The sequence below is a fragment of the Cyprinodon tularosa genome, unplaced genomic scaffold (genome assembly GCF_016077235.1).
Source record: "Cyprinodon tularosa strain WSP-4 unplaced genomic scaffold, ASM1607723v1 ctg1956, whole genome shotgun sequence".
NCBI lineage: Eukaryota > Metazoa > Chordata > Actinopteri > Cyprinodontiformes > Cyprinodontidae > Cyprinodon > Cyprinodon tularosa.
Genome location: NW_024038711.1, coordinates 4,312 through 15,803, shown reverse-complemented (window position 1 = coordinate 15,803; position 11,492 = coordinate 4,312). Strand labels below are relative to the sequence as shown.

At 37.8% G+C, this 11,492-nt stretch overlaps 1 protein-coding gene and 1 long non-coding RNA gene across 2 annotated transcripts; both read right to left on the bottom strand.

Moving 5' to 3' along the window:
- Positions 1-7,770: 7,770 nt before the first annotated feature.
- On the bottom strand, positions 7,771-9,448 carry LOC119782589 (gastrula zinc finger protein XlCGF8.2DB-like). Its single transcript, XM_038283595.1, has one exon. It carries the CDS (start codon positions 9,223-9,225, stop codon positions 8,200-8,202), a length of 1,026 nt encoding a protein of 341 aa, XP_038139523.1. The 5' UTR covers positions 9,226-9,448; the 3' UTR covers positions 7,771-8,199.
- A 392-nt stretch (positions 9,449-9,840) lies between these two features.
- On the bottom strand, positions 9,841-10,737 carry LOC119782588. The gene is made up of 2 exons (XR_005280689.1): positions 10,699-10,737; positions 9,841-10,666 (listed from the first exon to the last, which is right to left on the bottom strand). It is a non-coding gene; the product is annotated as an uncharacterized LOC119782588 (long non-coding RNA).
- Positions 10,738-11,492: the final 755 nt, after the last annotated feature.

Genomic DNA, 11,492 nt, shown 5'->3' with positions numbered 1-11,492 from the left:
CACCACTGTGCTTCACAATGATTGGGATGTTCTGTTAGTGATGCTCTGTGTAAACAAACCTAATTTAGTCTCAGAAATGTAGTTCTGGTTCCATCAGACCAGAACAAATTCTCCTGCAGGGTTCAGGAGGTTTCATTCAGATCTGGATGTTTTCTTTGGAAGAAAATGATTCTGTCCTGCAGGCCTGAACTTTAGTCCAGACTCATGGAGAACCTGTAGAACCCAACCAGGACAGAGTCCAGCAGCTCCTGGATTCAGTGAAGTTATATTCAAAAATAATTATTTATCCCAAAAGAAAAATCTGGTATTCTGTCCAATGAGACAAAAACACAGATATTACACTTGGGGGGATGCAGTGGACACAAAGGATCAAATTGGGTTAGAGGAAGAGAAATCGTATTTCACACTTTATCTTTAGCAGTATACAGTCTGAGATTGCAAGAAATAGAAAAACTCCAATTGTCCTTTTTTTTTTCTTGTAGTGGTGGGCTCAGACCAAACTCATTCTGGTTATAAGAGCATCTAATTGACATGCAAAGTCTATGGTTGACGGCATCAAGCAGTGTTGAGAAGTCTAATGGCACAACTAAGCATCTAAATCAGCACATCAAAGAGTTGTTTTTTTTATGTATGAGGAAAATAGCATGAGGTCCGATTATCATTATTCCGGTTAAAAACTGTAGCAAAACTCTTTATAAAACTCTTTTATAAATAACTACATTACCTAAACATTTCAAAACCTGAAAAATATTTTATTTTATACTCTGGTAGTTGCAGAGACCAGACCCTCCCCCTCATCATCACCCCCAGCTTTACAGGACCAGGCTGGAGACGGACTGAAGGTCCAGCTGCATCTTTGGTGTCTTTCCCATTAGACAACCAAACAGCCCAGTAACCATCCTGAGGTCTCAGTGGGACGTCTTCCTGTTGATGGACTCTCTAGACTCTCCTCATTCCCTGTCAGTCTTTCCTTTAACTTTAAACCTCAAATCTGCCGAAAACAGAAAATCTCTCTGGGTTTTCTGGAAGGTTCTTCCTCACATCTATATCTTCCAGCTGTTCTCCATCATCAGAGAGGAGGAGGTCAGGATCAGGATCCAGAATCACATCCACTGCAGTTTGCTGGACCCTCTTCAGCTCAGCTTCTCCTGCTTTGGCAGCTTGTTGCTATTAGCTGTCGATGGCTTCCTGCTGGGGTCAGAGAGGAGCTGCTGTGTTTTACAGCAGGAAGAAGAAGGCTGATCGAGTTTTTACAGCCTGCAGAACAAGGAGCAGAGCTGGAAATTAACCTTTTTCTCCTCTTTTACAACCAAGAGTTAAATATTTACTGAGTTTATTCTCCTAAGCTCTTCTTTCCAGATCAAAGCTTGAAACCCTTGACCTTTGATCATGCTTTATATGTGATAGCACATCATGCAAATCCTTTAGTTTTTTATAGAGTTATTTGGGAAGAATATGACTTTCTCTGGAACACATACTGTGTCACTCCAATATGTGACTGAAGTACCATAAATATGTGAAAAAACATGCTACAAGTCCTCTGAAACCTTGGGAACATAAGACATAGATGTAGTTAACAAGAATAAACACTGTATAGGTAATTTTGTAACATTTTATATTAAAGATTAAATGTACACTATCCCTAACCTATGTAGTTTACCCCAAAGTACAAATGACATAGGAGACAGTTATATAGTTACCATGAAGCTGATTTTATTTTGTAGACACAGCAAAGCTTTAAAGCAGTTCAGACATCTTTAAAATAATCAAACAAAGCAAATCTACATCGGCACTCTCAAGTTGGTTACCATCAGGAAACACATCAAAGTGTGGCTGGGCATTGCATACAGCCACAGCAATAGCCTCAATGAAATGGTTACCATGAGCATCACATATATTATTTAACACAAACGAGTCAAACCATCTTCTTAGCCAGTTGAAAAGTTCAAGGGGACTGAATTGTAGATCAATTTTCAGAGTTCCTATATGATAAAGTGTTAAATACTGACGAGGTCATTATAGAAGGGGATTTTAACAATGTGATTGCCATTAATGCTATCTTAGGCAACATGTCCATAGCCAGACATCTCATCTCCAAACTTTGGGCATTGCTCTGGCATCGACTGTGAAGAATCAAGTTTTTTTTTCACAACCATGTCATGTCTAACCCTCACAGCAACAAGGTTGTTAGTATTTAACACTAAACCAGATAGAACATCTGACATTTTTAAATTTAGACAATTTATAAACTTCTGTAACACTGGATCATGAATCTGATCATTTCAGCTCATCTAAAGCCTTTTAGACATATCTAGTTAAGGTCTGTTCTAAATGAATATTGCACAAATGCTCCAGTTTTGATTCTTCAGTTTTGATGTACATGAAAAAAAAAACTGCCTGAGATTAATATTGCTGCCCTGTGTGGCCATACTTTGGATTAAAAAAAGCTCAGTGCCATATTTCTGTCGGTTGGTGTGAATAACAAAGTTAAAAAAAAAAAAAAAAAAAATCTTGTGTTCATGTTTCTTTTTTTTCCCCCCCTATGTGTAGAAGAGACATTGTTTATTCAAATACCTTCTTACATGTGTACATAGTGTTCAGGGAACTGTACAAAAGAGTTAATAGCTTTGATTTTGGAGAAAGATAATTTGTAACCTATATAAAACCATTTACATTTTTAGAATATATGAGGTTTTTATCTTTGCTCACTACATCAATCTAGAACTAATTACATTAATGGGAAACATCCAACACAGGAAATAATGCAATAAAAAAGAAAACATTTGTATATGGTAGACAACAGTTTCTGCTCTAAATGTAGGTTTTCCTAAAAATGTAACAAAAAAACCTTTAACATGTGGGTTTCTCGTGTAATGAGGTAAAGGAGTTTCTAGATGGACATTTGATCACAAGTCAAACACGGAAAAGGCCTCTGCTGTTCGTTCAGTGGCGTCTAACTGCTGAGACTTCTTATGTGAAGCAATAGATAAGTTTCATGTATCGTGGAAGACATTTTTTTTCTCACGAGTCATTATGTGTTAAATCATAACAAAGATGGCTCGATTTAACAGTAAAATGTTTGCCCCATATCGTACAGCGTAAGGTTTCTCACCCGTGTGTTTATTTGATGTGTGTATCAAGATGATGTTTCTGTTTAAAGCTTTATACACAGGTCATAAAAGAAAAGGTCTTTCATCTGATTAAGTTGTCATGTGACAAGCGACCTCTTCATACAGGACAAAGACTTTTCAAAGTAACCGCAGATAAAGTGAGCCCATGCCTGTTTCAAATGGCCTTCATTTGGTAAAAATAATCCTGAACAATACCGTATTGAGGATTCTGCTCTGCAATATTGACATGTTTCCCACTTCAGTAAGCCTGGAATCAAACGTTGGTAGTTTTCCTATTTTAAAAGTATAATTGAAGAGCATTTGTCATGAACATAAAGATTTTTTTTCATGGTAACTTCTGGCCACTAGGGACGCTAGACCTGTAACTTTATCGTCTAGCTATTCTTGCGGCCACAGTTGTTGCAAAAGTCAACAGTCAGCCAGCCAGCCTCCCGTGTCTTTTGAATAGGGACAGTGCTAGGCATCTAGGTTCAGCTCAGAGGGCGTGAGAAACCCTGCTGCTCTCTAGAGAGCACAACTGACTGACTAGATTGCGTGGCACAAAGGACCGGTGGCGGACCTCGGACATCTCAGTTAGCGTTTGTCTGTAGCCTTCTAGCTTTCTCTGCCCGTATTTTGCTTCTACTAAACATTGAAAATAATAAAGATATATGACTGTTTACCAGGAGCAAACGCTGCTGCACTCTAGAGAGCACTGCCAGAGGACCAGCAGTGGAGCTCAGGTGCCTCAGTTTGCTTTTATTTGAAGCCTGCTAGATTTCTATGCCCATATTATATTTCTATTAAACATAGAAAATAATAAAAAAAGATGTATGACTATATCCTAGGAGCAAAGTGTAACTTTATAGTCTAATAATAAAATTGGGGAAAGAGAATCGGTTTTACAACCACCTTTTTCTTTAAGCCTGCGCCAACGAACAGACTCCTTTCCAAGATCAACTGTTGTTTTTCCTCATACTCGATCCCTTTCACGTTTTCTCTTTTAAGCCTCCTTTTAAGCCTCCTCTTTCATCTTTTCTCCTTTTTTTCTGTCTTTCCTTTCCTGTTGTACTTACATTGCAGTGTCCATATATCTGTAATACCCCCTGCATAATTATAATAAAGCTACTGCTCCACTTGTGAAAGCAAAATTTGTTGTGCTCTTTTTGGCATCAAGACAATTATTCTTATTGCCACATCGCCAGACAGGACACTGTTAAAAGAAAAAAAAAATGTTTAAAGTTGTTCCTTGCCTCAGCCATGACCAGAAGTGGAATAGGAGGAAAAATAATATACCAAAAGCCTTAGCTTCATGACTATATAAGAGCCTGTGGCCGTAAAGAGATATGTTCTTCCACGTCACATGACCTTGCCAATGACGGTGCGTCATCTATCACCAATTTACATGGTATTTAAAGAGGGGAACCCCGCTGGTAGCACTGACAGTATCAAGCGATGTATATTGACCTGAAGAATAATTTAAAATAACTCATGTGTTTTAACTCTTTAGGTCACAAAGTCTGCGGTGTGGCTTTAAAGGGGAAAGAGAGAGCGACAATGCCATGAGATGAGAGTGTTGAAGATATTTAGTCTAAAAGCCAACATCTGGTGGATCAAGACAGCGTTGTATTTAAGCAGAGATGGCAAAAGTACTCACTTTCCGTACTTGAGTAAAAGTACAGATACTTGTGTTAAAAAATACTCTGGTAAAAGTGGAAGTACTGATTAAACTTCTTTACTCAAGTAAAAGTAACAAAGTACAGGCTTGTTAATTTACTTAAAGTGTAAAAGAAAAAGTAGAAACCACTTTTTTCATGCCGTTGCCTACATTTTAAATGGATGTCTGCCAATAGGACTAGATCTCCGTTGCTGCAATGATTTGCCGCGAATGAATACCGCCGAATCTGTCGATTCATCTTGTAGTGGTGCGTCAAATGCAACGTAGATTCCCATCCAATTAGATTGAATTTGGTATTGATGACGTGAAAAATAATAACCATTGAAATGATTCAAAACTAAAGTAACGAGCCAATTTTTTAAAATGTAAGGAGTAGAAAGTACAGATATTTGTGTAAAAATGTAAGGAGTAGAAGTAAAAAGTCGCCATAAAAATAAGTAGTAAAGTAAAGTAAAAATATCAGAAAAATCTACTTGAGTACAGTAACAAAGTATTTGTACTTCGTTACTTCCCATCTCTGTATTTAAGTGTAGTTTTAAGCTTGATCAGTGGTCCTGAAGAACTGCAGATATGATTCAAAGAAGATTACAAGCAGGTTTACAACCCAAAGGCTATAGTAATGTGTTTCAAAGGGTAAGTTCAGGAACCCAAATCAAGTGCTTTTCAGAAGATTTAGAGAGCTAGATTTGACCACACCTGGTGTTAGGCAAGTGACAGCAAGGCAGAGGTTCAATTAAATGTGAAAAACCAAAGAAAAGCCTTGTTGTGTAAGATATGGGATTTGAAATTCTGAGTAAAATACAATTTTTTTTAAAGGTTATTCTTCACCACTAAGAAAAGGAATAGGTTTTAAAGAAAGGGTTTTGCGTTGCACAGGATTTTAAAGCCACATGGCAGTTCCATCTTTGCAGAAGTACAAACTTTTACTTTCTCAATCCCGTGCATCAAGACAGCTTAGTACTCTAGTGTAGATTAACCTGGCTAGTTGATCTGAAGAGTTAAGATGAAGACAGAAGATCTGCCATTCTGAAGCTGAATAAATTAGTGTCTTAGGAAGAGTCTGTAGGGATGAAGACAGTTTTCCAAGAAGATTACCTGGCCAAGGGTAAAAAAAAAAAAAAAGAAATTTCTTGCATTCTGAGTAAGAAACTCTTCTTTTTAAAGCAAGTGTTTTCAACTAAGATATGGTAAAAAAAAAAAAGGTTGACTTAATTCAAGCTTTAAAATACACCTGCTAATGTTTAGTGGTGTTAAAAGTACACACTTTTGTTACTTAAGTAGAAGTATAAATACTGCGGTTTAAAAATAACTATCAAAAAGTAAAAGTGAAAAAGTATGTGCGCCGAAAACTACTTAAAGTATTGAAGTATAAAGTAACCTTTAAAAAAAAAAAAAAAAACAGCCAGATGCAACTATATGAATTGAAAGCTAAATTTTCTGACTATTTCGAAAAAATTCTTTGAGATAGGGCCAAGGATGAGGGAGGTCTTGTTGGTCTCCATCTCCCGATACGCTCTCGCCTGTGTCTGACCTTTTTTCTTTTTCTGAATCCAACATTGTAGCATGGCATAGACAATTCACGTTTGCAGTTTGAAGAACACCTGCCTGCTTCTGATGATTTCCTTTAGCTAACCAATGAGTGTTTGCATTATATGTCTCATCCAATCACACTAGTTTTCACTAGATGTGGATGGAGCCAATGATCTGCATTGGATGGCGCACATGACGGGAAATAAATATCTAAACATTAAACCGAAGCCAAGAGTAACAAGTAACGTTTGTCTTAAAAATGAAAAGAATCGAAACTACAGATACTTGTGTGAAAATGTAATGAGTAGAAGTCAGAATAAGGAAGAAAAATAAGTAATGGAGTAAAACAGGGTTTATATAGGAATGAGTAACTCTAATTCAATGCTTTTAAATGCTCTTAGAACTAATTTTGATGCCTTCAACAGGTACCCATGACTCGCATATATATACATATAACACAGCAAAATCCAGTGTTGTATTACGTACTAAAATCTCGGAGTCACGTAAAAGTATAAGTACCTCTCCAAAATATGACTTTGGTAAAAGTTCAAGTCACTGACTGAAATGTTACTTGAGTAAAAGTCTTAAAGTGTTTGAAATGGCTTGTACTTAAGTGTAAGAATTACTAAAAAATAGATGTACTCAAGTAATGTAGTAAAAAGTATAAGTAAAAAGTAGTGCAGTTTAAATGACATTTTTTTTACATTTTGGTAAACTTTGAAGGTTAAATTCACTTAAAATAATATAAACAACCAAGTGCAGGAAGAATTTAGACTGGCTTTGAAACAGGCGTATCCTATTGGTGTTAATGAACAAGCCCAGGCAAGACCCGACTTTGTAGTCAGTAGGTGGGGTCAAAACACTTGCGTTTCTCTCGCTCTCTCGTCCGTTTATTTATTTATTTTTTTACTTAATAACTAAACCAAACATTGAAAATGTATCGGAGTAAAAGTATGCAATTAAGTTTGTAAATGTAGTGAAGTAAAAGTGAAAGTTCTCAAAAAAATTTATACTCTTGGATAGGGCTGGGTACCGAACATCGGTTCTTTTATGGTACCGACCGAAATGCTTCGGTTCTACAGAGTATAGAAACATGCCTCGTCTTTCGGTACCAAGTTTCGGTGATTGGCTGTAACTCTTAACGTGATTGCGTAGGGCTGGGTATTGTTCAAAAATGTTCGGTGCCGGTACCAATACCGATACCTTCACTTCGATACCGGTTCCTGAACGACACTTTTTTCGATACCAGTTTTATAATATTAATTCGAAGAAAAAGAAAATTACACAACATAAAAAAGTACAAATCTTGAGTTTTATTTTAAGCTCTGATTTTTCCATTTACATTTTTCCTCTTCTTCTTCTTGTTTACTACTGGTGGTTGGCTTTGGTCGCAGTACCGCCACCTTCTGCTCTGGAGTGTACACGCTTCACCTATGAGAAAAAGGAGCAGCGCATGAACCGAACGAAACACACACGAGCCGAACCGAGACAGTCGAACCGGACGGTTCGGACGGTTTTCATAAACCGTTCCATCCCTAATATATGGGCATGGTTCTTAAGTAAACCTGGAAGTCTTAGCAGGTTTTCTGTAGCCAAAGTTTTTTAAACATCTTTGTGACTTTTCTAGTCACTAAAAACCAACGACCTAAATGATAAAACTATTGCAAGCGCAGAAAATTGTTGTCAACCAAAGAGAGAAGTGAAAGCAGAAGTCCCTGACTCAAATTTGAAAAGGGGTGTGGCCTTGGGAAAGGGGTAATTAACACAGCAAATTCTGTCAGCCCCAGAGGATTTTAGAAGAACTCTTAGCATAGGGTAATACACGGTAGGTTCAAACTCTGCAAAAACAGATTGGTTTCATAGTTAGACCCTACAAAGAAATTAGAAATGGGAGGGGCTAGATTCTTGCAAAATCAAGGGCTTCTCACTGGTGTGAATTCTGATGTGTTTATTAAGATGAGATTTTTTTGTAAAGCTTTTTCCACAGGAGAGACATTTGAAAGGCTTCTCACCTGTATGAGTTCTAATGTGGTCAGACAAATGACCTTTTTGAGTAAAACTTTTGCCACAACTTGTACAGGAAAACGGCCTCTCAGCTTTGTGAATTCGGATGTGTATATCAAGATAAGATTTCTTTGTGAAGCTTTTTCCACAGAAGAGACATTTGAAAGGCTTCTCACCTGTATGAGTTCTAATGTGGTCAGTCAAATGACCTTTTTGAGAAAAACTTTTGCCACAACTTGCACAGGAAAACGGCCTCTCAGCTGTGTGAGTCCGGATATGTATATCAAGATAAGATTTCTGGGTGAAGTGTTTTCCACAGAAACGACATTCGAAAGGCTTCTCACCTGTGTGAATTCTGATGTGTCTATTCAGATCAGATTTTTGAATGAAGCTTTTCCCACAGGTCCTACAAGAAAAAGGTATTTCCTCCGAGTGACTTATCATGTGTTTGGTCAAACTACCTTTCCGACCACAATTTTTGCCACAAATCATACAGGAGAATTGTTTCTCACCTCTGTGAGTTCTGATGTGTCTCGTCAAAATACTTTTATGAATAAATTTTTTACCACAAATCGTACAGGAGAAAGGTTTTTCACCGGTGTGAATTCTCATGTGTACAGTCAAACTACTTTTTACAGTAAAACGTTTGCCACAAATTGTACAGGAGACAGGCTTCTCACCTGTATGAATTCTGATGTGTCTATCAAGTTCGGATTTCATAGTGAAGCTCTTTCCACATGCAAGACATTTATAAACCTTCCAACCCGTGTGTGTTCTCCTGTGATTTATCAAATGTTCTTTGTTTGAAAAGTTTTTTCCACGTGTTAAACACAGGAAAGGTTTCTCTCCTTTATCTCGAGTCTCGTGCTTCAGAACAAGCTGCTCACTAATGGGGAGCTCCATGGTTTCCTCTTTTATCCAGGGATGTTCTGCTTCTTGCTGCTCTTCTTTTATCTGCAGAGGTTCTGGTTCCTCTTGGTCCAAATTGGAATTCCTCTCCTGTTTACAGAGCTGCTGGTCAGACAAAAGTTCCTCTTTTCCAGCAAAATCCAGTAGGTGGTCTGTAAAGAAAAACAGCAGAAACAATTTCTAATGTAGGTTAAAAAAAGGACACTTCACTTCAATCACACTTGTTTTGGACCTTACTACATATATACAGACTGGAACTACTGCAGCTCTGACATCATATCACAGGTTACAAAAGAATGGTCAATATTAAACTATCTTCTGGAAAGGTGTGGACCTCGACTTTAATCATCACAGCTTTAAAATCTGTCTGAACAAACAATCTGCAGATTCTCAACCACAAAAGACATTTTAAACTAGTTTCAGGTGATTTTGTTTTTCAGATAACTTCTCCGAAGTGCATTGTCCCTTTTGCCAACAGACTACTGGAGATGGGTACCACTGTGACGAATAAGCAGGAAAAGATTGATGGGTGGCTTTTATAGATTAAAATCTCCTCATTTTGGTTTTCATGTTTGTTTTTAGTTTTTAAATGTATCTTCTTCAGTTTCCTTTTTTTTTTTTTTTTTAAATAAACTCTTTCTGACAAACATTATGGCCCCAATGTAGTTCCAGAGATGTCTAGCTACCGTTGTGGGAACATCAGTTTTCTGTTGGTATTCTTTAGAAAAAGGTATTCTTTATGTATATTTTTTATATTCCAGCCAATGACAATTTTTTCATCATGTATTTATCTTCACTCATACATATTGTTTTTCAAGATATGATGGACAGAAAGACACACATCAGCACTGGATCCTCTCTTTAAGGCCCTTCCATTCCCGTCTGCTGCAGACCCAAACAACACTTTCTCCAGAATGCAGACTGAGGCTGCCACTGCATCATGTCATGTAAGTATTTTTTTAAATGTTTATATTTAATAAATATATGTTCACTGAAAATTAAAAGATTGTATAGAAAGAATATCACTAAATTTAAGAGTTAAAGTGTGTTCAATATTATTGTTTCCCTTGTCCTATTTAATAGCAAGATAATTATGGCAATGATGCTTATAAAGGATCTCAGGATACTCTTTGCCTAAGAAACCCAAGAAAACCAGCAGCTTGGTGTCTCTCCTTGGGACAGTCTGTTTACCAACAATAAAGGTTCAGGGACTAAAAACTCCAGCAATAAGTGCTGAAGATCAAGTCCGAAGATACAAATCTGAAACTCCTGCAGGGCTGAATAAGAATCCTTCGATCTGATGCAAATCATCATCTTTGTGTCCCAGGGACCAGTAATGCATCAGAGAGGGTATTTTTAGCTGCTGGTGACATCATCAGTGCAAAAAGTTGCTGCCTCATCCTCAAGCACAGATGATGTCAATGAACTTATTTTCCTTCACAAGAATAATTAAAATAAAATCAATACATGTAATAAAAATTTCAACCAACTTACTTAAAAACATTACGGTAATTTGAATTTTGTTTATTACCATTTTGACCTTTGACGACCCTGGCAATACAATTGACAACAAAATCTCATTAGCAACATTGACCTACCTGCAGACAGGAAAGTGGTATAGTTATATATTTATATGTTAATTTGCAGTGGTAATGGTTTGGGAAACATCAGACAGTATCATTAGACTAAATCTGGCCCTCTCTGCAAAACGTTTGGACACCCCTGTTTAATATTTAGTTAACCACCAGCCTCCCAGACGCTCTCCTTTAGATCTATCGTTACACCTGGAACCACAGAAATATATACGTAGACTTAAAAAATGGAATGGTTTATGAAAACCGTCCGAACTGTTCGGTTCGACTGTCTCAGTTTACGTGTGTTTCGTTCGGTTCATGCGCTGCTCCTTTTTCTCATAGGCGAAGCATTTATACTCCAGAGCAGAAGGTGGCGGTACTGCGACCAAAGCCAACTACCAGTAGTAAACAAGAAGAAGAAGAAGCAAAGCAGCGTAGCCGGGTGTAGCAGGAAAAAATCAGTTCCATCCATCCATCCATCCATCCATCCATCTTCCTCCGCTTATCCGGGGTCGGGTCGCGGGGGCAGCAGCTTAAGAAGGGAGGCCCAGACTTCCCTCTCCCCAGCCACTTCTTCCAGCTCTTCAGGAGGAACCCCAAGGCGTTCCCAGGCCAGCCGAGAAACATAGTCTCTCCAGCGTGTCCTGGGTCTTCCCCGGGGCCTCCCCCCGGTGGGACGTGCCCGAA